This window comes from Cydia splendana, chromosome 24 (assembly GCF_910591565.1).
Source record: "Cydia splendana chromosome 24, ilCydSple1.2, whole genome shotgun sequence".
Classification (NCBI taxonomy): domain Eukaryota; kingdom Metazoa; phylum Arthropoda; class Insecta; order Lepidoptera; family Tortricidae; genus Cydia; species Cydia splendana.
Genome location: NC_085983.1, coordinates 4,014,600 through 4,042,464, shown reverse-complemented (window position 1 = coordinate 4,042,464; position 27,865 = coordinate 4,014,600). Strand labels below are relative to the sequence as shown.

General features: G+C 39.4%; 1 protein-coding gene across 1 annotated transcript in view; it reads left to right on the top strand.

Moving 5' to 3' along the window:
* The window catches only part of LOC134802445 (uncharacterized), a 49,591-nt gene extending 22,534 nt beyond the window's left edge, over nt 1-27,057 (top strand). Inside the window, exons 4-6 of the mRNA XM_063775111.1 lie at nt 17,673-17,891; nt 20,150-20,296; nt 26,638-27,057. Of these exons, the coding sequence (XP_063631181.1) occupies nt 17,673-17,891; nt 20,150-20,296; nt 26,638-26,804 (533 nt within the window). The 3' untranslated portion in view covers nt 26,805-27,057. The remainder of the gene's footprint in view (nt 1-17,672; nt 17,892-20,149; nt 20,297-26,637) is intronic.
* Nucleotides 27,058-27,865: the final 808 nt, after the last annotated feature.

The following is a 27,865-nucleotide window of genomic DNA, read 5'->3' as shown; positions in this document are numbered from 1 at the left end:
GATTGGGGTAAATCGTTTATGAAAATTAGAAATAATAATGGACCTAGTACAGAGCCCTGAGGCACCCCGTATTTTACTACAGCTTCTTCAGAACGAGCTACGCTATCAGAATCTACATACGATATTTCCACATATTGAGTGCGGTTAGTTAGATATGACTCAATGAGATTCAGAGCAGAGCCACGAACTCCGTAATATTCTAGTTTGTCGAGAAGTATCCTGTGATCGACACAGTCGAATGCTTTTGTCAGATCACAGAATACTCCGCCACACTTATAGCCTTTATTTAGATTAAACATTACTTCCGTTACTAAATTGATTACAGCATTTGAAGTATTTTTTCCTTTCCTAAAACCATATTGCTGTGTAGTTAACATGTTGTGTTTTGTCAAGTGTCTTTCTAATCTCTCAGCTAAGCATTTCTCTAGTATTTTTGAGACGACACATAACAGGGATATTGGTCTATAATTATTTAGTTCAGAGCGACTTCCTTTTTTGTGTATGGTTATTACTTTAGCTTTTTTTAACAGGTCAGGAAAAATACCTTTTTCTATACAACTATTAAATATTATGGATAATGGGGAACACAATAAGTGAATATTATCTTTTAAGAATCTAGTATTTAAATTATCTGGTCCAGTAGAGTTACTATTTTTAAGATTTTTTACTGTTCGGATGATTTCCGACTCTGTTATCGGGCTCAAAAATATTGAACTACTGTTAGTTACTTTTAGCTTGTGCATAGCTTTTATATGTTCCTTATTTTTTGTCTTGCACGATGACATCCCTACATTTAAAAAGTAATTGTTAAACGCATTTGCTATTGCTTTTTTATCGCTAGTAATGCCGTTATCTAGTCTTAGAGTTATTTTAGATTGAGCCTTTACACATTTGCCTGTAGTTTCCTTAACTAGATTCCATACAGTTTTGGCCTTATTTTTTGCGTTACTGATTGTACGATACATGTTCATTTTCTTGGCATGGGTAAGGACGGTTTTGAATGTATTTTTATATTGTTTATAGTACTTCAGGAATGATTCATCAGCATTGTGGCGCGCTATACTATGCAGCTTACGTTTTGTTTGACTAGATTTTCTTATGCCTTTGGTTATCCACTTATTAGGTTTTTTTCGCGATTGTACCTTTTTTAAAGGAAAATATTTTTCGATCAGTGGGAATAGTATGTCATAAAATTGGTTTATTTTATTATTACAATCTTTATTAGCAAAAGCTGTGTGCCAGTCGATAAGTTCGAGATCATGCTGAAATTTACTTGTGGCATTTTTGGAAAATATGCGTTTTTGTGTAAATTTACATGGTTCAGCTTTTCGATTGAGTGACGCAGGCAACTCTAGCATTTGTGCATCATGATCAGAGAAGCTACATGGTATAACATAAGCTGTTGCGTACTCACTAAAGTCTGTCATTATATTGTCTATTACAGTTGATGTACTTGCAGTTACTCGGGTATAATCAGATATTGTAGGTTTAATATTATGTTCTAAGAGGGTCTGTAGAAACATTTTAGTATTATTATCGGTTTTAGATGCAAGATTGATATTAAAGTCTCCGCCTATTATGATGTTAGGAAACTTAAGTTTGCTTAACATGTTATTTAACTGGTTGAGAAAAAGATTGAAATTAGAATTTGGGGATCGATAGATTACAACACAATAAAAACCTGTGCCGTTCAGCTCTAAACAAATTGCACATACTTCAAATACTTTTTCTATGTAGTATTCAGAAACATCAATTTCTTTATAATTATTTGAATAGTCATTTCTTATAAATACTATTGTTCCTCCACCTTTAGTTATAGTTCTAGAAGTATGACTTGAAACTGAATAACCTGGCATGTTGATGTTTGCGTGTTCGGATGGTTCAAGCCATGTTTCCGTAAGCATAATCACTTTTGGTTTCAATTTTATTTCGCATTCTATAAAAGCTTCCATGCTAAGCAATTTATTTCTGAGTCTATTTATGTTTAAATGCATAATGCCAAGATTTTCAGCCTCAAATTTACTATCCATAATATCTTTATTTATAAAAAATTGTCACTATTGTAAAAATTTTCGTTAATTTCTTTTAAACATACATTTATGGCAGATGCAATTTTAAATTTACCCTTAATTCGTAAGTTATAGCCGTTCTTTGCATAATCCTCCACATTAAGGTTCTCATCTATATTTTTAATTGTAACGTTGTTGTACTTCGTCAAAGTTTGGGTAAACCCAGCATTAACCTTATTTGCAAATAAATTAAACCCTTTGCTGTTATAATTGATGCTCACTGGTATAGTGCATACAACAATATTACAATGGGGGAGCCTCTTAACTGCTTCCTCTACCAATAAAACCGTTTCTGCTGGAGTGTAAACGTTGTAGTCACTTCCACCGCACATTAAGACTACGCAATCTTTGTTACTGAAGTGTTCCGTCTTTTCTATAACATTCAGGAGGACGCGGTCAGTTGTACCGTTGTTGATAATGTCCGCAGTGAAATCGTAGTCCCCCCGGCGTATACGAGACAGCATTGAGGTCACTTCAGTTCCATGGAGGTCTGATAGAAGGAGAAGATTTGGTTTTGGTCTTGGCTGTTCTTTAGTCTTATGTTCCACATTACTTGCAGACTTGTCGCGTAGATCTTCATGCGTTGACGTGTTCGGATGTTGTGTAGTAACTCTAGGGGTCGTATAGATTGTACTGGGGGCCTGTTCTATAAGCTCTTTTAACGCGTCTGTATTCTTTTTAAGGCATTCTACGGATTGCCTGATAGTGCTTAACGATATATCCTTACTTTTTAGTTCTTTATATTGTTTATTTATGGCCGTATATTTTTTTTATAACGTTCCGTAGTTTTTTAGTCAGAACTTTGATTTTTAGTCTAAATTCGTTAGTTTTTTCTTCAAGATCTTTAATTTTATCTAAATTGTATGGTGTCATCGAGGAAGGCTCGTTAATTTTAATCATATTACATAAGGTCGTATTTTCATTTTCTAGTTCTTCTATTCTCATGGCCAGAGAGAGATTCTCTTTTTCTTTCTTTGCAATTTTTTGCTTTAGTGGGGTTAATATTTGCATTTCATCAGTCTCGAGTGACCCCACACCTGGGCAAGAGCTATTTATTGGGTCGTTTGGTATTAATTTTGATTCAAGGCTGTTGTATTGTCGTTCTTTATCTGCTAGTAGCTGTTTTAATAACTTATTTTCATTATGCACATCAGAGTACTGTTGTAATTCTTGTTTTAACGTGCGTATTACTTTATCACTTTCGCTTATTTTATTTAAGCATAATTGGTGGTCATGTGAACCCTCTTCGTCACTGCTCATAACCTGTGCTAATTCAGCATTTTTCCTCGGCCTCAGCAGCGTTTTTCTGAGAGATTCCTTCTTTTTGTCCATATTCTTTGTTGCCATTTTTATCGATATAATATTCAGTTAATAATATCAAGGCTTTAAATATTAAAAAATTAGTTTGCGTAATTATTTCTTACAATATATACGCATGTGCTGCTCATTACTTTATCTGTGGTTCTAGCGAGTTTTCGTTATCTGAAGTATCTGAACGCACCTTTTGTATGGCAACACAAGCTTATGATGTTGGTAGCAGTATAGCAATGTCAAAGCTGTCAATGTCACAGTTCATCCAATCATATGTTACTGAGCATGCAAGGTCCCGTTATTTTTAACCAGTTCTTTGTGTTTTTGAATGTTTTTAAAAGTCAAACGGTTAAAATAATGTATCTTACCGTACTTCTTTTTAGTCCTGTAGTGTTGTTAAGTGTCCAAAAGTAGTGCACTTTTAGCCGCAGCACTCTATTCGGCACTTATGTTTACATTGCACGAGTATACGTAAGTTAAATTGTCTTAGTTTATTTTAAAACACGACGAGCTCTCTCTTTTGTTGTTTATCTGGCCAGAGTTGCCAGCACATCCAATTTTCTTAAAGAGCCTATGTTACAAAAATTCTTAAAGAGCCTATGTTACAAAAATTCTTAAAGAGCCTGTGTTACAAATATGCTTAAATAGTCCATAAAATGTATCAACTATCAGCTTAAAGAGCTTGTGATACAAATGCTTAAAGAGCTAATATTACGAATCTGCTTAAAAAGCCCATGTAATAAATTTTCTTAGAGGTCATGTTACAAATCTGTTAAAGAGCTCTATAATACAATTAGCTTAAAGAGCCCATAAATTAAAGTTGCTTATAGAGAGCCTATGATTTAAAATTACTCAAAGGGCTGAACAAATAAATAAAAGTCCAGTTGAGGTGTGTGTGCTAAGAGCTGACAGTTTATATACGACATCTGCGTGATGTTTTCCTCCAGTAACTGTTATTCACTTTGAGAGGTGACAATTTATTACAATACGTTTGCTTTAAGAGCTGACAGTTGTCTACAATGTAGACTACATGATGTTTGCTTTAAGAGCTAATATTTGTTTACATTGTTTTAATTCAGGAGTTAATATTTGGTGTTAGCTTTAAAAGCTGACAACTATTATAGGATGGTTGCTTTAAGAGCTTATAACTGTCTACAAGATTTAAAAAAAAAAAGGTTGATAGTATACAGTTTTCATTTAGAAGTTGATATTTGCTTTAAGAGCTGAGAGTTGCCTACAAAATATTTACTTTAAGAGTGAATATTTTATTTGTCTACATAATGTTTTCCTTTAAAGGTTGAGATTTGGTTTAAGAGCTGACAGTTGCCTACAAGATGGTTGCTTTAAGAGCTGACAGTTGTCTACAATGTAGACTCTACATGATGTTTGCTTTAAGAGCTAATGTGTGTCTACATGATGTTTTTCTTTAAAAGTCTATATTTGATTCAAGAGCTGACAGTTGCCTACAAGATGTTTGCTTTATGAGCTGACAGATGTCTACAAGATGTTTGCCTTAAGAATTTATATTTGTCTACCTGATGTTTTCCTTCAGGAGTTGATACTTGCTTAGAGAGGCTGAGTATTGTCTACATCATGTTTCATTTAAGAACTGATATGTGTCTATATGACATTTGCTTTAAAGGGTCACTCTTGACTACATGATAATGACTACATTAAGTCCGCCTGTTGTACTTTTTGTATGTGCAATAAAGTTTAAAAATAAAATAAATAAATAATTCTTTAATCCTCCTAAATTAAAATAATAAGAGGTAGTACACGGTTAGATATAATATGAGCCGACGACTGCTCATTGTTTGAGAGTTGATGATCGAATTTATTTACTTTAAGAAATAGAAACCTCTGATGTGGCCTAAAGGGGTCTCAACGTCAGAATATGACTTGGCACTGTAACAGATGCAAATTGGCTTGTGTTTTGATATGTGTAGCACAGTCATCGCGGTCAACGGAGTCGCTGAGTACCAGTAGGCTACGTCACGATTCCCTTTAACCGACTTGGGAGGTGCGCGAAGACGGAAGTGCTGTGGCGCCGCTTGCTGACCTTCGTGGGCGAAGGTTTTTTCATCAGGAGGCCGAACTGATAACCGATTATGTGGTTTGCTCGAACGCAGCCCTACGGTAGGTGTCAATGGTGACACTAGGACTGGCGCGACCCGGGCTGTCAGAAGAGGATCGCCCGCCATTACTGCGTCGGAGTGTGATTTACTTGAAGCTACGCCTGTTTTCCGAGTTTTATGTATTAAATCCTTTATTTAATGATGTATGGTGTTTTCTCTCTTAACAGTATCTAGTTATAAGTCTAGGATCCATGTTCCTTTCATACGTGCTAATAATTAATGAGATTGGCAGAAATAAACATAACTGACTCTGCATGATACACTCACTAGTTGAAGAAAGGTACCTAACGGCCGGATATTTTCCTATATAAACCCGAGCCGTTTGTAGCTTATTTACATGGTATAATAATATACTCCGCCTGGTACTCTATTCCGAGATTCGCGTATGACCTAACTGACACGGGCCTACGTCATCATGCTGTTTACAGGTTCTCAAACTTTAAAATGTGGGAGAATTTTAACCAACGGTGAAAATTATTTTAACGGCATTAATTTTAAGTTATTCATGTAGAAACATAGTAAAATAAAACAAATCTAATGTATTAAATTAAACTTTATTTATCTATACAAGACAAACGTTTGAAAAACTAATTCACAGTTACACATTAATTACCAAGCTTACGACGTGAAAAGTTTGGAAAACACTGCGACTGCTGACACTGAGCGAGAAGGAAATAACAATTAACACGCGTTCGACAAGGATGACGGTCAGGGCATGAAGTTATCTAGATCCGAATTGTCAAATGTGACAGCGCTATCCTGTGTTGCCAGTAATGTAAACAGAATTACCCGAACGTGTGAATTTTCTTTCGTGAATCGGAAGATATTGCTAACGAATAATTAAAAATGACGTGTTATTGTAAAATTTAAGATAAAATACATATAAATGAAAATTATAATATTATAAAGAAATATTTTAACTTATTAACCATATGTATAATGTACCCATGTAACATGTTATGTTGAAATAAAGTGGCAATGTTATTGTGACGTAGGCCCGTGTCACTCTGGGAATAGAAGACCATGTTTTATTAGACCATGGCTTATTTAGAGATATCAGAGACATCAAGAGAGCTTCACTCACACTAGCCTGAACACTCTCCAGTAAATTAAATCAAATATATGTGTTTTTATTTCACACAACACATATACCGGTAAATGGAGGTATAGCAGACTTCAAGACAGCACAGCGGCCGGCGCGTTCCAAATTGCCGAGTTTCTACGCTTCACCCAACGAACCCCTCATCACTAAAGTTACAGTCTACACTCCACAGTTTGGTCCTTCTGAAGCCGAATGAAGATAGAAAAACGTACGCGCTGAGTTTCAAGCAAACATAGCTTAACTCAGACAGCAAGAAAGAAACAAGTACGCGCTGAGTTTCAAGCGAACGTTGCTTAACTCAGACGGCAAGACAGAATAAAGGACGCGCTGAACCTAGAAGTTCGCTTCGGTTTAGACCCAAACCCAATACCTTTCCGTACCCCATTTACCGGCTTGCCGGACGGACCGTGCAGTGTTGTAGGTTTACCTCCGCTCACGTGTCCTGGCAACTTTCGTTGCATGTGTCACATGGTTGATGACCACACACTGCTTTCGAACGTTCTAGGCATTGTACTTTGCCATTGCGGGAGATTCAGTACCACGAGGGATCCACGCTTAGGGCACTGACGTTGCGCTCGGTAACGTCAGATATAGACGTAGGCAGGTATAGATAGGGACCCGCCGCGTGTGTAAAGTGAAGTGGTTCCAGCCAGAAAGATGTCCGAAAAGGAAGCAAGGAGCCTTCGCCCATGCACCAGGGGCCCGCCTGCGCCCGCACCGAACATGGACACCCCTACCCCCTCGTCTGGTAAGACTACGTCCAACGAGACCAATACGTGGAGCAAGGGCACCAGTGGCAACCCGAATGCTACCGGTGGAAACGAGTCGGTACACTCGGAAACGTTAGATGACACGGTAGTAAATCGAAGTAGGTCAAATACGCTAGTGAATAAAGACAACGATGCGCCGCCATCGCCGTCGCGGGCGCCGTCTAATCGCGAATCACATAGGAGTCGTAAATCGGTTAGGGAACGCGATGATAAATTGGCCGTGCTAATGGCCGAGCTCGAGGTTCATAAAGCCGCTCTAGCCGTTGCTAAGACAGAGTCCGACACTGCAAAATTAAGGCTGCAGGTTGCGCAATTGAAGGCGCAGTCTGTCGGCAGCAGTGACGCGACCGTCGAAGAACGGACTAGAAGTTGGGTAGAACGACAAGCTAGGTTACAGCACGAGATCGCAAAGGAAAACGTTAAAATTCCGCCGCCGAAAAAGACCGCGCCGCCGCCGCCGCCGCGTGCCGCCATCGATCAGGCTAGCAGACCAACCCCGCGCATTATTGTAGAGGTACCGCACGGTACCTACGCGCCAATGTACCATAAACCGCCGGAATTACCTACATTCGGCGGAGATATCACCGAATGGATATCATTTAGGGCAGAGTTCGAGGATACGTCGCCCATGTTTAGTGCCGTCAATAACGTCAGTCGTATTAGGCGCGCGCTTAAGGGCGAAGCTCGGACAGCCGTCAAATCAATAATGTACACGGTTCAGGATCCGTACGAGATAATGGAAGCGCTAGAACGGCAGTTCGGCGACCCTGAGGAGATTGTGCTTACGGAAATTCATAACGTCAAACGCATGCCGCGTTTATCCGAAGACAATTCGAATATAGCCTCATTCGCCGCGCATGTAGCGAATGCCGTCGCCACCATTAGATCGTTGCGTCAAGAGAAATACTTGCACGCGCCTGAGCTCGTGAATAAAATCGTGGATAAGTTGAATCTGATAGTGCGCTATGAATGGGCCAAATATAGGCAGTCTAACGTAGAATCACCCGGGTTAGTTGCGATATCCGAGTTTCTTAACGAAATTAGCACTGCGGCTAAGCGCGTAAACCGACATAAGCCGTCTAACAAATCACGGAATGCAGTGAATGCGGTATCCTCTGCGCGCGAACCGAGAAGATCAAGCCAAGCTCTCTCTGGGTTTCGTGCCCCCGCGTTCATACCGTGATACGTCTGATGGGTCGCGTAATGAAGGGGACGCGGTATTCTCTGTGCGCGAACCCAGTCGATCGAGCTATTGCTCTCGCTGGGTCCCGCGCCCTCGCGTCCTACCGCGACCATAGTTCGGATTCGGAGTCAGATTCCCACGACACACACACGTGATACGGGAAATAGATCGCGTACTAGTAAATCGACTATAGCTCAAGTAAAGCACCGCGATGGTAATTTAAAGAAAAAGCCAGCGTCAACCGGAGCTAAGCCCCAGCGGGATATATCGTCTGTCTCGCGCGATGCGTGCGCCATATGTAAGAACGGCAAAGAACACAAAGTTAGCGAGTGTTCGAAATTTCTGGCCGCGACTATATCTGAGCGATGGGACTTGGCAAAGGGTGCTAGATTGTGCTTTAAATGTTTAGGCGCGAATCACCGTAAGTTTTTTGGATGTAAATATGTCGCGTGTGGCATGAATCAGTGCGAAGCCGGACATAATAAACTATTACACGGACGAAGCGCGGCCGCATCCGCGAACGGTAATAGTGTCCCTGCGGCACCTGCAGTACTCAATGTTAGGCTGCCGCAGACGTGTCTCCAAGTCATGCCTGTAGAGGTGTCGGAACCGTTAGGTACCGTCCAAACCCTCGCGCTACTTGACGAAGGCGCGGCAATGGCTTTGACGCTACACGAAACTGCGGACAGAATCGCACCTGCGGAACAGTTTGAAGGGCACGCAAAGCCTAATACCGCGGAAGACGAGGCCTTACAACTTAGGAAACGACATTCTGAGGTAGAATCATTAGGCGTTTCGCAGAAGTTACCTAGGGCCGACCCCGACCAACGTGCGCTAGATTTGTTAGAAGCCACCTGCGAGAAGATACCGGGGGAGCAAAGGTATCACTCGGGCTTACTGTGGCGATCAGATGACGAGAAACTCCCCGATAACCGAGCGCAAGCATTGCAACGGCCGTACAGTCTAGAACGAAAGCTAGACCACGATGCGAAACTTAAAGTCGAATATGCAAAGCATATGTTGCTTGACAAAGGTTACGCGGAGAAAATGGACTCACCGCCGCCCCCCGAGGCACCCCGGACGTGACATCTGGTGCACTTCCCAACTTTTCACCCGCAAAGCGGGAAAATGCGATTAGTTTGGGACACGGCCGCCACAGCTTACGGACGTTCGTTTAACAGGGCGTTGTTGGCTGGCCCCGACCTGTTAGAGTCTTTACAGATCGAAATAATAGAGCAAGATCGCGATACGTTACGTTTCGTTTGGTGGACAGGGATCGATTGGGACTCGCCTATACCCGTCTCACTCGCACCCGCGTGGCGATCGTTCATTAATAACGTACGATTAGTTCGCGCCACCGCTAGTGTTCTGGTTGCCGCCGAGGTTTTCAAAGCCGCATTGCTAGCTAAGAAAACAGATATAGAGATAAATAAGGGGCATTTAGATTTAGCAGAGATATTGCTAATCCGACGGAGTCAACATGCTGCATTTCCAGAAGAAATCAAGCTTCTGGAAACTGGGCGGCCACTCCTGAAGAAATCTCCGCTACATAAAATAGCTGTACAACTTGACAAAAACGGAATCATCGTACTAAATGCTAGAATCGATAAAGACACGCACATGCCTGTCTTGCATGCGAAAGAAGATTTCCTCAAGTTATTAGTACACCATTTTCATGCTCTTTTCAATCACGGCAACCACGCAACCGTAATCAACGAGTTGAAACAAAGGTACTACATTGTAGGGCTGCGCGGTAGCATTCGCTATATAACGAATAAATACCAATGGTGCAGAACCTATAGGGGAACGCCAATCAAGGTTCCCACAGGCGACCTGCCGCCCGAAAGGTTAAAAGCGAATCAACCGCCATTTACCGCTGCAGCCGTAGACCTGTTTGGCCCTATGCATATAACTATAGGCCGCCGCTGCGAGAAAAGATGGGGTGTATTATACACATGCCTCACGACTCGCGCTGTACATCTGGAGCTTGCCGCCTCACTTTCGGCATCCTCCATGATACTGTCGCTACGCCGATTGATAGCGCGACGCGGCACGCCTACAGTTCTCTATTCCGACAACGCCACCAACTTCTACGGCGCGGTACGAGAACTAGCAGAGGCCAAAAAGACGCTGCCCGACAGTCTCAAACCCTTTTTGACCGAGCGAGCCATAAAATGGAAGAAAATTCCACCCGGCAACCCCTCCGCTGGCGGTGCCTGGGAACGGCTCGTGGGCAGCGTAAAAAACCGCACTAAAAGTAGTACTGAAAACGTAAAGAAACTGCATGAAGGTGACGTAGTCATCGTAGCGAAAAGCTCCATGCCACGAGGAACGTGGCCCAGAGGCGTAATCGCCCAGCTATTTCCTGGCCCAGATGGCCATGTGAGAGTGGCCATTGTTCGCACACGCGCAGGTGACGTCCGCCGCCCCGTTTCTAGGCTTATACCCATTTACTCCTCACATGAAGACGGTGTTGACACACGTGGGGGAGAAAATAGCTATGAATTATGTATGTTTTAGTTTAGTCTTTACGTATAAGTTTACTATTTTTACTTTTGTGTGTATATCATGTTTTACTTGTGTGCGTATATTATGTTAAATGAATTGCGTGGAATGTTATGTATCTAGTTATAAGTCTAGGATCCATGTTCCTTTCATACGTGCTAATAATTAATGAGATTGGCAGAAATAAACATAACTGACTCTGCATGATACACTCACTAGTTGAAGAAAGGTACCTAACGGCCGGATATTTTCCTATATAAACCCGAGCCGTTTGTAGCTTATTTAGAGATATCAGAGACATCAAGAGAGCTTCACTCACACTAGCCTGAACACTCTCCAGTAAATTAAATCAAATATATGTGTTTTTATTTCACACAACACATATACCGGTAAATGGAGGTATAGCGGACTTCGAGACAGCACAGCGGCCGGCGCGTTCCAAATTGCCGAGTTTCTACGCTTCACCCAACGAACCCCTCATCACTAAAGTTACAGTCTACACTCCACACTAATGTTGAAGTTATGTACCATTCCATTCGTTTTGTAGTTCGCTATATTGACCCTTACGTACATAGCTACTTGCATAACCATAATTGAAGGCAGTGTGAGTATGCCTAATTCCTTAAACAGTTCTCTTGCTGGCGTGTCTGGAGGTACCCGTGCGATACACCTAACTGCTCGTTTCTGGAGTCGGAACACTCGTTCCCATTGGGCGCAGCGGCCCCAGAGCTCCAAACCATACTGAATTAGGGAGTGCATGGTGGCAAAGTAGCACGACCGGGCCACTACTGGTGTCATAGTCTTCGCTACCCGGCCGAGGGCAAAGCATGCGCTTCCGATTTTACAGCACAGTTTGTTGACGTGCTGGTCCCACTTTAGTCCACTGTCAATCTCGAAACCTAGGAAGGTAGTAGAGGCAGCTTGCTCGAGAGCTTTACCGTCCAACTTAACAGTCAGCGGCTTCGTACCACGGCCTGACAGGTTAAAATGTATGTAATGCGTTTTCTTAAGATTTAGGGCAAGTCCTGCACTCGAACCACTGAGCCATCTGAGCAGCCGTTTCATCTAGTGCCACGCCGATGTCTTCTATTGTAGGTGCAGGTGCAGTGTAATACAATATCAAGGTAAAATTGAGAGCCCTAAATAAACTTTCAAGAGCGGATATCTCAAAAACTATTCAAGATATCGAGAAACTTGTCTAAATAAAACTTGTAACAAATTAAATTAACTTTCATTTTGTATAAGTGGCCATGTTGTCGCTGTGGAGATTTGGCATGTTTCCGAGATATAACCGAAAACCCAAAAATGGGACATTTAAACCCTCTCTCCCCTCGGCTTAAGGGCTACCAAGGGCTACTAAGGGCCGGGGACTTTTGATATGTATGTTTTGTTTGTGTATGTGTTTGTATGTGTATTTTGTATGTTGTACTAGTTCAAACCAAGTTACGGAATCAAAAATTGTGTTCCAAGCATTTCCCTCTACAACTTTTTTTGAGCATTCGTTGCCTAACCTATGTATAGGTATTTCATTTCTTTAAAAACTTTTCTATAAAATGTTGACGAGTGTTTATATGGTTTTCGTCGATTATTAATTATTATTTGGATCGCTCATGATGACTTACTAGAATTACGAGCACACGAAACACTAATAGTACAGTTTGACAAACCTTGGTTTTCAAGAGGTACTTTATTTTGACATTTGCTGTCACAAATTTGCTGTCAGATTTGGTCACAAACCGCACGCAAAGTGCACACACATGACACCTTGTTACGGAAAAGCGTACACACGGTGACGGCACTTAGTTACTGAACAATTCTAGACACATTGTGTGCACTCTGTTACGACACATCTGACATTTAGTTACCACTTTGATGATTCTGCGACCGGAATGGTTATATGGGTACTTCCCTGTATACGTGCAGCCTATGGAGGTTCTATACGCAGCGGGCCTACGGGGCCCTCGGGATCCAATACAATTGATTCGGTCAAATTGTGTTTTTTGAAAAAAAGAAAAAATAGCCAGCATTCAATGAATGTATGATACCTTTGGTTATGGTGCTTTACGCACACTAGTGTCCCATCCCCTCCCCCTGACGCAACACCCCGTTTTAGCATGAAATATGTCCCGGTTGACAGTTTTTTTTATTTTTTGGGGAAAGCATACAATACTGTAAAATGGGGTGAGTAGGGTCAAAACTGAAATTCAAACCTCGATAACATTTTATTTTTACATATGAAAACTGAATGGTGTATATAATAAGTGTTCCGGAAGTTTGTATTTTAGTTTTTATTTTATTTTGGGTAGTTCCATTTCATAACTTTCACGATAAAGAGGAAAACCCACCTCACCCCGTAGTGCCTCGTATTTGGGGTGAGAGGGGTTTTCATACTATAGCTCCATTTTAAATTGGAATACATTATTTTTGTAGCAGTAGCCTTAAAATCCCTTCTCTCCCCCCTCTAAAACCTTCTCTCCCCATTCTTAACCCACCTCTCCCCGCGAAACCTACTCACCCCGTTTTACGGTACCTATAGGAAAAAAGTGTCAATGAAAGAAATAATCCATATTAAATTCTTAGCAAAAAAGGTTATATAATTTTTTTTTATATGACGCATCATGAATATTCATGATATGGCTAGATTAACTTTGACAAAATTTAACCGTTGAAAAACTTGTTGAAGTTCAATATAACATAGTACGTGATAGTACTGAAAGAAATCCTACACGGAGAATAACCTTGCAAGCTTATTCTCCGCATAAGATTTCTTTCAGTGCTATCACGTACTATGTTTGTTAGATTGAACTTCAAGTACTTCAACAAGTTAATACATGAATATGGTGAGTCTTACCAAAAAGTTGCATGTAACCTTTTTTGTTTATTTATTTAGAAATTTAATTCAGGCAACAAGGCCCATATTACAAATACCTTACAGACTAACATACATACGTATTTTATAAACTTAAAACTAAGCACTATTTAATCGACAAAACGGCGTTTATAATTTATTAAGGATTATTTCTTACGTTTTTTTTATAATAATGGAATATTGTGTATTTATTTATTTCTTACCTTGACACTTTATTCCTAACACCAATACTTTTTTCAGAAATTAAAAAAAAACCGTCAACCGGGGTCCGGGACATGTCAGGGGGAGGGGATGGGACACTAGTGTGCGTAAAGCACCATTACCAAAGGTATCATACATTCATTGAATGCTGGCTATAATTTGTTTGTCTTTCCCATACATTTGAACACAACTTAACCGAATTAAATAACGCGTTCCGGGTATTGATGGGGCAGCCTCGTTTCTGCAGCGCATCAGGGATGTTCGCAGAAGCGCGCGTGGACTGCTTTTATGCGACTATGCGCAAACGATGCACATCCCTGGTGCGCCGGGTGCGGGCCAGCCCCAACCCTATCCTGTGTGTGATAGCGGACAGACTTGACTGCCCGTATATGAGACACTGCTGCGAAATGCATGTTTCCAGCAGTGTATATATATTGTAATAGTTAATTAGGTACGGCTGCTATTTAACTGATCACCAGATTTAGTAAAATTTAATACCAAAAAAATCTATTTTACCACCCTAAAATAATGAATGATCACCAAAATTATAACACCATTTTAATGTGAAATGATTACCAATTTTATTACACTTTACTATCCTTTTAAAGGAAATGACACCAAACTAATCATTATTAACCCAAAAATACTAAATGATTACCAAATTTCAAACCCCATTTTAATGTGAAATGATAACCAAATTTTTACATCTTGCTATCCTATTAAAGAAAATGACACCAAAATAATCATTGTAAACCCAAAAATAGTAAATGACCACCAAAATTTGAACTCCATTTTAATGTAAAATTATAACCAAATGTTTAAATCTTGATATCATATTAAAGCAAATGACTCCAAAATAATCATTGTAAACCCAAAAATTGTAAATGACCACCAAAATTGTAACCACATTTTAATTAAAAATGTGCAAATATTTAATATAATTACCGTTATCCTATTAAATTAATTAATCCACTTCGTCACCTTTTTCTAGTAGCATTTTATTTCTGTAACAGTCGCAGTTCTAACCTAACCTAACCCACTTTTCTAGTAGCATTTCGTTTCTGTAAGGGTCGCAGTTCAAACCTAACCTAACCTAACTCACTTTTCTAGTAGCATTTCTTTTCTGCAAGGGTCGCAGTTCAAACCTAACCTAACCCACTTTTCTAGTAGCATTTCTTTTCTGCAAGGTTCGCAGTTCAAACCTAACCTAACCCACTATTCTAGTAGCATTTCGTTTCTGTATGGGTCGCAGTTCAAACCTAACCTAACCCACTTCTCTAGTAGCATTTTTTTTCTGTAAGGGTCGCAGTTCAAACCTAACCTAACCCACTTTTCTAGTAGCATTTCTTTTTTGTAAGGGTTGCAGTTCAAACCTAACCTAACCCACTTTTCTAGTAGCATTTCTTTTTTGTAAGGGTTGCAGTTCAAACCTAACCTAACCCACTTTTCTAGTAGCATTTCTTTTCTGCAAGGGTCGTAGTTCAAACCTAATCTAACCCACTTTTCTAGTAGCATTTCTTTTCTGTAAGGGTCGCAGTTCAAACCTAACCTATCCCACTTTTCTAGTAGCATTTCTTTTCTGTAAGGGTCGCAGTTCAAACCTAACCTAACCCACTTTTCTTTTCTGTAAGGGTCGCAGTTCAAACCTAACCTAACCCATTTTTCTAGTAGCATTTGGTTTCTGTAAGGGTCGCAGTTCAAACCTAACCTAACCCAATTTTCTGATAGCATTTCGTTTCTGTATGGGTCGCAGTTCAAACCTAACCTAACCCACTTTTCTAGTAGCATTTCGTATATGTATGGGTAGCAGTTGAAACTTAACCTAGCCCACTTTTTAGTAGCATTTCGGTTCTGTGAGGATCGCAGTTCTAACCTAACCTAACCCACTTTTATAGTAGCATTTCGTTTCTGTAAAGGTCGCAGTTCAAACCTAACCTAACCTACTTTTCTAGTACCATTTCGTTTCTGTAAGGGTCGCAGTGCTAACCTAACCCACTTAACTGATAGCAGTTTGACTTACTTTTCTAGTAGCATAACGAAATGCTACTAGAAAAGTAGATTAGGTAAGGTAGGTATGCGGTGCGGGGTACGGGGGGTTGAGCGGGAGGGGCTAGTAATTTTGGCATCAGTTTACTTTATTAGGTGAAAATATCGCATTAATTTGGTCTTCAAGATTTGGTGATCATTCAATATATTTGGTATTTGAATACAATTTGAAGTGCAGTCGTAATTAAAATGGTGGTACTTTTGTATTTTTAGGCCTTATTTTTTTGGTGTTCAGTAATTTTTTTTGGTAAGCATGATTTTTTTATTTAGGGTACCAAAGTATTTTTTGGTGGTCATTATATTTGTAGCCATTAGGCTCTAACATTAGGAACGTAAGTCTACTAACAAATCTGTGTGAGTCCATAGTTGCTCGAAATATATATTTTTCATTTCAATTCATTTCATTTCATAGCAATAATTAGATCTCGTGTTAAAGTGATAAAAACTTTTCTAGGACAGTGTATACAGTTTTACAATAAGTTACCAAGGGACGCACTGGATTTACCATTTCCTGGACTTAAAAAATATGTCAAATCTAGTATTACTTACTTCGCTCAGCGACCCGAAGTGGATCTTGGCCTCCGACACTAGATTTCGCCATTCGTTCCTATCCTGTGCGAGTCACTTGTATGCCACACAGGTCTTTCTGGACCTCGTCGAACCATCGGTACCTAGGCCTTTCGACCGGACGTCTCCCAGTTGGTCGCCCCAGATAAGCTCTTTTGGCCGCACGATCCTCTCCCATCCTCTCCACATGGCCGAGCCAGCGGAGTCGAGCAGCCTTGCTCTCGCCGATGATGTTGGGCTCGCCCACCAGTTCTTCCACCTCCAAGTTCCTCCTCACTCTCCAAGAGCCATCCTCACGTCTTGTAGGGCCTAGGATCTTTCTAAAGATCTTCCTCTCTGCCACCAAGAGCTTGTTTTCCTCCTTCAGGGTTAACGTCCAAGCTTCGCATCCATATACCAAGATCGGTCTTATCACGGTCTTGTAGACTCTAATCTTGGTTCTCCTGCTGATGAGCTTGGACGTTAATATTTTGTGTAGAGCCGCTGCGCATCTTAGGGCATTCTGGATACGGATGTCGATTTCGTCTTCTCTCTGGTTGGTGTCTGTTATTGTGCAACCGAGATACTTGAACGTTGATACGGGTCATTTTCTGAACGCGCTTTTTTTCGAAAATCGGAATACATAAGAAAGGGACACCGTGATTCGTCCCTGAACCGCTGTCAAACTTTGGTTTTGTAGGAAGTTTCCTTTCTGTATGGTCAGGCGTGGCTCACTCCGCGATTTCGTCGCTTTGCTACAGGTAGCTAAAAGTACATCCGTTCCACACCAATTTTGGTGGCTAGCCATAGGCCGCGCGTGGCGCTTGCAAACTTAGCGGTCATATCTGTCCTAATCGTAACAGACGCGTTTTGTTAGAGAGTGAATTTTCTGTACCTAGTACTATTATTTATTCTGTGCTCGTGTACATTTCCAGACATGCAACAGAAAATGAATATCATAAAACGAACAGGCGTAAACTACGCCGGTTCAGTTGACTTTATGATTGGCGCCAGTTATGACGATATACAGAGGCGTTTCAAGCATATGTGCGACCTTTACCACCAGTATGCGACTGTGAACCGATACGTGCTTGGTAACGAGCTAAACGATACGGCGCCGAACTGGGACGTGGTCGTCCTGTATCAGATCATGTGTAAGTATAAAAGTATAAAACATTACAGAGGCGTTTCAAGCATATGTGCGACCGTTACCACCAGTATGCGACTGTGAACCGATACGTGCTTGGCGTCGAGCTAAACGATACGGCGCCGAACTGGGACGTGGTCGTCCTGTATCAGATCATGTGTAAGTATAAAAGTATAAAACATTACAGAGGCGTTTCAAGCATATGTGCGACCGTTACCACCAGTATGCGACTGTGAACCGATACGTGCTTGGCGTCGAGCTAAACGATACGGCGCCGAACTGGGACGTGGTCGTCCTGTATCAGATCATGTGTAAGTATAAAAGTATAAAACATTACAGAGGCGTTTCAAGCATATGTGCGACCGTTACCACCAGTATGCGACTGTGAACCGATACGTGCTTGGCGTCGAGCTAAACGATACGGCGCCGAACTGGGACGTGGTCGTCCTGTATCAGATCATGTGTAAGTATAAAAGTATAAAACATTATAGAGGCGTTTCAAGCATATGTGCGACCGTTACCACCAGTATGCGACTGTGTAACGATACGTGCTTGGCGTCGAGCTAAACGATACGGCGCCGAACTGGGACGTGGTCGTCCTGTATCAGTACGGTTACCATCAGTTTGTCACTGACATAAACGCCGTCGAGAACGTAATTTACTTTCTATACATCTCGCTCGCACTCGCATATTAGTGCAAACGGGACGTATAGAAAGTAAATTACGTTCTCGACGGCGTTTATATCAGTGACAAACTGATGCTAACCGTACTGATCATGTGTAAGTTAGTACATTACGACACAAGCGTAAAAAAATTGCAACTTGGACTTTAAAGCAAAAAAAATATGGTTGTCTGTAAAGTCGGTTTACGGACGATAATTTTGCGTGATAACGTCATAAGAAGACATTGATGAAAAATTGCCGTAACGTTACCATGGAGATCTGTCCACAACGTTACCATGGAGATCTGTCCATAACGTAACACTTTTTTGTGCATGCTACCGGTGTTCATTGATGTATAAGACGTTATCACGTCAAAAAAAAGGAAATTTGCAAGGAAGTGGCGATAATAAATCGACACGAGCTGCGAATAACTTTTTCGCACGAGTATTGTACGATGTTTTACGATACATACGATCCTTTAAAATTTTTATATAGGCAAGCATTGTTCTTAATCCCGACCGTCAACCATTAACGGCGTTCACTGAATAAAAGATTTCCTTTGGCAGAATTAATCTTTGTGTTCCTAAAATGTCGGTCGGTAAAAAAATCTCAGTGGCTCCATTTCTTAAGAGCCCATCAACGTGCACACTAGCGCTAATGCTAAATAATCGTGATTATTTAAATTTAACGAAAGATATTTAAAAAAGGAGGCCGCTACGTACTGTATTGTGTATTTAAGTACCTTTTGAATACATCAAACTAGTTTTTATGTTGCTGGATTCGTCGATATATGAACTCAAAACAAGAATGGTCGTTTTAACTTTGGACGCATAGATTGACGAATCCAGCAACATAAAAACTAGTTTGATGTATTCAAAAGTTACTTAAAAACAAGATGCAGTACGTAGCGGCCTCCTTTTTTAAGAGCCAACGGGAGTGGTCATTTCTCCAGCATACAAACGTACTCCTCGTTTTCCTCCGTGGTTTTTGAAGCTAGAGCAATGATTTTTTCAACACAGATTAATATTGTCAATATCTGTGTCGGACCGTTTTGCTTTTTTTGATATTTTTGATTTTTAAGACGCTAAACCCCTTCAAAAATGGCCAAAATCGCCTAATTGACTATGCCGCAATGAGAGGCGTGGCATTCAAAACTGATATCAATTAGCCAAAAAAGCAAAACGGTCCGACACAGATAATTTCATAATCATTTAGATTTCCAAATTTGGTTACGATTGGTTAAGTTTTGGAGGAGGAAACAGGAGTACGAAACCTCGATTTTAGAGATTTTTACGCAGGATTTTTCGCCTTGTCCTTATCGCACTACTTTTAGGTGCCGCTTCCGTTAGCGAGACGGGTATATTTACCTAAAATATTTAAAACTCAGCTCCTGTTTCGTCTTAAATATCTTTCGTTAAATTTAAATATTCAGGATTATTTAGCAGTGGCGCTAGTGTGCACGTTGATGGGCTCTTAAGCCCATCCTTGGGTCCTAAGGACCTATCCTGCCAAAGGAAATCGTTTGTTCACGCAACGCCGTATTTTAGGACCCACACTCTCGACTATAACACTTTGGTCAACCTAAATTGTCTGTTTTGTCAGTGAGCGACTACAATGAAATCATGATGCTGTCAGAGCTTGTCAAGAAGGAAAAGCGAATCAAGAAAACGAACGCGGCAGAGGATGACACCAAAGACGTGGTCAAGAAGCAGCTGGCGAAATTTGCGAGCCTCGACGTGCCGCCCCCAAGTACCCCTTACTAACTTACTTACTTAAGAGCCTATCATAGACTAGGACAGGGCTCGGAAACCGTTTTATTTTTCAAATCGGTTTCGTTCATTCACCCGGGAACGAAAAGGATTTCGTTTCCGTTTGCGCTTAACCGATTTATGCCTAATGGCTCCTCTACACGATGGGCCAGAGCCGGCCACTCCAAGGGACGCATTTATGCGTTAGAGGGAGCAAGTGATATTGCTATCTCATTCTACCGCTGGCTGCGTCCCTTGGAGTGGCCGGCGCTGGCCCATCGTGTAGAGGAGCCATTATTCGTTCGCCTTCCGTTTTTGTGGAACGAAATTAACCGGTTAAATTTAAAATATCGAAGCGAGATAGAACGAGTAAGTATTGCTATCTCTTTCACGTATGACAACGAGTTTAACCGAGAGTCTCCGAAAGCCAAGAGTAACCGGTATTATATCGTTCCCTGCGAACCATAAACGGAACTTTATACGGAACGAATTTTTTTAGTTCGTGTTCCATCAATTAACCGGTTTTTTAATGAACGAAATAATATAACGGTTTTAGAACGATATTAACAGGTATTTCAATACCGGTTCCGAGCCCTGGACTAGGAATCCTCTAGACGGAGTTTAGAGCAATTATTTCATGAATGAAACCGATGCTGACAAAAATACTGGGGTGCGGGGGACGAGGTGAGCGAGGTCCCGTGCCGTGATTGGTCCGTTCAAAGACACGGGCGTCTCACAAAGACACTTGACTCGAAAATGGAGTAAAACTACCGTATATTTAACACTTTAAACTCTCGCGTTTTGTACACATATTTAATTGCACAAACGGGTCTACCGCGATATAATTTCATTGTTTTTACCTTTAATTCCGACGTTTCAGCTGAGTTGCACCAGCTGTGGTCACGGAAAGACTCAAAAAAGAGAAGAGGTCTTTCCGTGACCACAGCTGGTGCAACTCAGCTGAAACGTCGGAATTAAAGGTAAAAACAATGAAATTATATCGCGGTAGACCCGTTTGTGCAATTAAATACCGTATATTTGTGGCAGAGGGGGTAGCGCTACTATGCTCAGTCTGGAGGATGTCTTGTCTGTGGAGCCCATCAACGTGCTCACTAGCGCCACTGCTAAATAATCGTGATTATTTAAATTTAACGAAAGATATTTAAAAACGGGGGCCTCTACGTACTGTAGTTTGTATTTAAGTACCTTTTGAATACATCAAACTAGTTTTTATGTTGCTGGATTCGTCGATCTACTCAAAACAAAAACGGCCGTGACGAATCCATCGTGAGGAAACCGGACTAATCCCAATAAAGCCTAGTTTCCCCTCTGGGTTGGAAGGTCAGATGGCAGTCGCTTTCGTAAAAACTAGCGCCTACGTCAATTCTGGGATTAGTTGTCAAGCGGACCCCGATCCCATGAGCCGTGGCAAAAATGCCGGGATAACGCGATAGACTGGTCATATTTTTCATAAAATCGATTTCGACTGGCAAAGCATATTACTTTTTGGCAACCGGGTTTTTTAATTAAACCCCGCTGAATCCGAATTTGCCGGTTGTTCGATCGAAATCTTGACCGGAAGTGAGATATTTGACATTAAAAGTCCCTTTATTTAGTTTTTCGTAAATAACTCTTAAACGGTGGCGCATAGCAAAAAATGTTCTATTACATTAAGTAATCTGCATAAAATTGCCTACAAGAAAGATTTGGTAAAATTTTTCGCTAGGATCAATATTCAAAGAGATAATAACGCGGGAAATTTAATTATAACCACTTCTAAGGGCCCTTTTTTTAGTTTTGCGTAAATAACTCATAAACGGTCGCCAATATAAAAAAATGTTGTTAAACGATAATAATCCACACAAAATTTTGTACAAAAAAGATTCTGTACACTTTTCGCAGGGATCAATATTTAAAAAGATAATAAAGATGGAAAGTTAATTATTATAAATTCTAAGTTTCCATGTTTTTATTTATTCGTTAATAATTTGAAAAGTATGACTCATAGCAAAAAAAACTCTTATACATAAATAATAAACATAAAATTTTCTTTAAGAAACATGTAGAACACTTTTCGCTAGGATCAATATTTAAAAAGACAAAGCAGCGGGTAAGTTAATTATAAGTAAGTAAGTGGGTAAGTATATTTGTACAAGTTTTTAGATTAAAAAATATAAAAAAAAACATATTTATTAGCGTTAAGGTAGTTTTTAAGCACCGCTGTACTCCTGTCCCCCGCCCGCGCCACCAGCGAAGACTCAGTCATCCTATGTTCACTTGTAATATACCTATAGGTACATAATAAGAAAGGGCTACGCTGGTACTAGGGAATGCAATCTCGATCTCGCAATTTCAAGATCTCGCGAGATCTTGCACGAATTTTCGAGATTCAATCTCGTTGACAGGAAATCTCGATTTTAGCAATCTCGGTTAATATTGATTAATATTTTCGAGATCTCGAACGAGATTGAATGATTGATCCGTGTGAATTACTTTGTTTTGAGTAATCTTTTTGACCTTAGGATCATGTTGTTCAGGCAGAGCTATTGTATGCGCCAGCTTTAGCTAACGATAAAAGCACTGTGGTGCGCTCTGTGTGGAAAAATCTAACGAACTTAACCGTACCCCGTCACAATTATTTATGATTTTTGCTCGCTTACCCTAATTTTTTCTGTAATTTGCTGAGTGCTTGTCAAAAATATCAACTGAGCATGCTTACTGCCTCTGCTTACAATTGTGTAAAATTAAAAATAATTAATACCACTTTTTCATAATTACATGCAAATTAGAGCTACCTACATACATATTATTTGTTTTTTTTTTTAAATAAAAGTAGTTTTGTTATTAAATGTTGATTAATTTGTTGATCTTCAAAATAAAACATGATGTACCTACTCTAAATATGTAGTATATACGGAATCCTTTGAGATTTTTGCTCAAAATAGCACATTTATATTTACGTTGTCAAATCTCGATCTCGTCGAGATTAATCTCGATCTCGAAAGTGTGACGGTCGAGATCTAGAAACACCCTATCTCGATTCAGATTTTTCCTGCGAGATCTCGAATCGCCAATCTTGGTGCGAGATTGCATTCCCTAGCTGGGACGGTAGGACAGTGCAAAATTGTGTAGCTTCTTTGATGTACTTATTATGAAAACAGCGAGCTCATCGCCAACAAACTGCCCCTCAGTTTGGCGAATCTTTGTATTGTGGTACGCATATTTTATATATCCATGTTATTTTAAATTAAAAAAATATATTATAATCAATTTTAAAATCCCTTTTTAGTTTTTTGTAAATAACTCGTAAACGGTGTCCCATAGCAAAATAGATTTTTAAGAATAAATTATCTACATACAATTTCCTCCAAAAAACATCTTGAACACTTTTCTCTAGGATCAATATTTAAAGCGATATTAAAGGAAGAAAGTTAGTTACAACCAGTTCACAGGTCATTTTTTTAGTTTTTCGTAAATAACTCGTAAACGGTGGCCCATTTCAAAACAATATTATACATAAATATTGAACATAAAATTGTCCACAAAAAAGGTTCTGTACACTTTTTCGCTACGATCAATTTTTAATGAGATAGGGCTATTTTCTTAAATGACTTCTAAAATATTTATTTTTATATTTCCAAAAAAATATATTTCAGATTTACAAAATGAGCTTTTTCATTTAATATGTAACACGATATAGTTTAAAATTCATTTGTTTACGTGAGATGTCCGTCTTTGGGTCACCAATTTACATGTGTACCAAATTTCAACTTAATTGGTCCAGTACATTTGGGGAAAATGGGCTATGACAGACGGACATACAGACAGACGCACGAGTGATCCTATAAGGGTTCCGTTTTTTCCTTTTGAGGTACAGAACCCTAAAAACAAAAAATAAGTGACATGTGAATTGATTGTAATGAACTTTCTTCCTTTAATATCGTTTCAAATATTGATCCTAGAGAAAAGTGTTCAAATATGTTTTTCGTAGAAAATTTTATGCCGATTATTTATTTACAAGAACATTAAGAACTTATTTTGCTATGAGCCTTATTTTATGAGTCATTTACGAAAACCTAAAAATAGGGACCTGGAATTTGATTATAATTAACATAAACTGTAACGGTGCGTGTAACGAAGCGTTACACTATCGACCTTCATACTATTTCTGGCACCATACAAATTCTAAATTCCCTTTTGAAATTCAAATCCTATTCCAAATTCCATTCAATGATTTTTATTTTCAGTTCGATCACATACTCTGATCGATAAACATCATTTAATCTAACAGACTGTACTTCCCAAGTTTCTAAACACGACCGTTTAAGTGTGATTTTTATTAGTAAACGTAATAATTCAAAGTGCGTGCAGTTCAGTATAGTGCTCGTTTTGTGGCCCTGCACACCTTCCTGATATATATCTACATCATCACCAAGGCACATATTGTAAGTTATTTGATTTCTAACCTTCTGAATTACGAAAGTGTTTTTATACATACCTATCTGTTAACACGTAACCTGTATTGTTACAGGTGCCTTTTTATTTAAATAATAAATACCCCTCATCGCTCTGGATCCTGCCTTTTCATTCCCATCATCCCCGTGAGGCTCCTCTACCTGCCCCCTCACATAAACATACCTCCTTTATTAATACCTCTTTAAATATTGATCGTAGCGAAAAAGTGTACAGAACCTTGTTTGTGGACAATTTAATGTTTCATATTTATGTATAATACCTATTGTTTTGCAACGGGCCACCGTATACGAGTTATTTACGAAAAACCAAAAAAAAGTGACCTGTGAACTGATTGTAATTAATTTTCTTCCTTTAATATCGCTCTAAATATTGACCGTAGAGAAAAGTGTTCAAGATGTTTTTTGGAGGAAATTTTATGTAAATAATTTATTTTTAAAAACCTATTTTGCTAAGGGACACCGTTTACGAGTTATTTACAGAAAACTAAAAAGGGACTTTAACATTGATTATAATTAACTTACCAGCTGCTTTGTCTTTTTAAATATTGATCCTAGCGAAAAGTATTCTATATGTTTCTTGTAGGAAATTTTATGTATAAGATTTTTTTTGCTATGAGTCATACTTTACAAATTATTAACGAAAAAATTAAAAACAAGGAACCTTAGAATTTATTATAAGTAATTAGAAAAAAAAAAATTAAACTGTTTATTTAAAAAAAAAATATACAATCAACTTAGAACTAATCTTACATTTTTACTTAATTAACTTTACCTCTTTATTATCTTTTTAAATATTGATCCCTGCGAAAAGTTTACTGAATCTTTTTTGTTCAAAATTTTGTGTAGATTATTAAAAAAGCGACCTTAGAAGTGATTATAATTAAATTTCCCGCGTTAATATCTCTTTGAATATCGATCCCAGCGAAAAATTGTGCTGAATCTTTCTTGTAGGCAATTTTATGCAGATTACTTATGTATAAGAACATTTTCTGCTATGCGCCACTGTTTAAGAGTTATTTACGAAAAACTAAAAAAGGGACCTTTAATATCAAATATCTCACTTCCGGTCAAGATTTCGATCGAGCAACCGCCAAATTCGGATTCAGCGGGGTCTAATTAGGTTAAAAAACCCGGTTGCTTATAAGTAATATGATTTTCACTTCTCATGCTCAAAAAGTGCACCTTTATGTCGTGCGTAGACGACATAAAATCGCATTTTATGCTCTAGAGCATAAAAGTAAAATTTTCTTCTAAGACTAAGGAATCGGTCTCAACAGCCAAACAGTTAAAACATATTGCACAATTTTACTGAGCAATAAAATTGTGTAGATGACAAAACTTGTTATATTATTTTATTTTTGCTACAATTTATTAGAAATCCGTATTTTCTGTCATTAAATTTAGTAAATCACATAAAATAGGAGTCGATTATCGTTCAAAAATGCTCCGAAATGTTTGACTTGGCAGAAAACCAAGCGTCTGAAACTCTGATCACATGTAGAAAATTAAAAAAAAAATTAAAAAGTTAGTTGGCGGGAATTGGTTATGTATTATGTTCTTTCGCTTTACGACAATTTCGTGGTGTAAATTGCCGTGAAAAATATAATTATTTTCCTCGCAATCGAAGTGAAAAGCAGAGTGTACAACAAGGGCATAAATGTCCATTTTTACCTTCGTCTACTATTTTGGTCTTCGCTTCGCTCAGACCAAAAAATTGCCTCGGGTAAAAATGGGTCACTTTATGCCCTTGTTGTACAATCTACTATTGCCAGTCGCATCAAGAAGGAGAGCGATTTTGTATTTTTTTGTCTAGTCTACGAGGAAGAAGACTTCTAATAGAATAGTTGTAATGTTTTTTTGTTTCTAGAAATAAAAGAAGAAGAGGAGAAGGTGAAGCCGTCGTCGCCGGCGTCGCCGGCGTCGACGACACCCGCCCAAGGCAGAAGGTGGGTAAGACACAGGGATGCGGACTATCCCCACTATCCCCAGAAGTGGTCCGGAGAACTGGATGGCATAGGTTTCGACAATCGCTAAAATTTTTTAAAAGATCTTTACTATAGGCCAATCAAATTCAAAAAAAGCTCACAAAAAAGCTTGACTACGAATATGAGTGATGAATATCAGTTTTTTGCTTGATTTTTTCCAGGATTTAATTCCCAGCAGGCTGCAAATCGTCTTAACACCTTCATTGGTTCTAAATTAGCGTAATCTGAGTTTGCTCCATTCCAGGAGTTGTGGAATAAATTTTGCTCTTTTTCAGTTTTTTGCTTGAAGTAGTTCAAAAACCGGACAAGTGCGAGTCGGACTCGCCCACCGAGGGTTCCGTACTTTTTAGTATTTGTTGTTATAGCGGTAACAGAAATACATCATGTGTGAAAATTTCAACTGTCTAGCTATCACGGTTCGTGAGATACAGCCTGGTGACAGACGGACGGACGGACGGACGGACGGAAGGACGGACGGACGGACAGCGGAGTCTTAGTAATAGGGTCCCGTTTTACCCTTTGGGTACGGAACCCTAAAAACGGTACGTCCGACGGAAAATTTGCTCTAATCATGATAAAAATTGACCGATCCTAAAGATACCTTAATTCATATTAAGGTGTCTAACACCTTAATTCATATTAAGGTGTCTTTCGGATCCTCAGATGTCAATTTTTATCATGATTAGAGCAAATTTTCCGTCGGACGTACCGTTTTTGCACTACTTACTTCAAGCAAAAAACTGAAAAAGAGCAAAATTTATTCCACAACTCCTGGAACGGAGCAAACTTGGACACGCTAATTTAGAACCTAACGAAGGTATTAAGACGATTTCCAGCTTGCTGGGAATTAATTCCTGGAAAAAAATCAAGCACAAAACTGATACCTATTCATCACTCATATTCGTAGTCAAGCTTTTTTTTTGAGCTTTTTTTTAATTTGATTGGCCTACAATCCGAATTTCCAACTCCAATTGTAAAGATATTATATATATAATATACTAACAAGAAAATTTTGAGTATTTTATTTTTCACCGACACCTGAAAAATTTCCACCGCTTTTTTAAGGATGACTCACGCTAGACCGGGCCGTGCCCGGGCAGACGCGTCCGA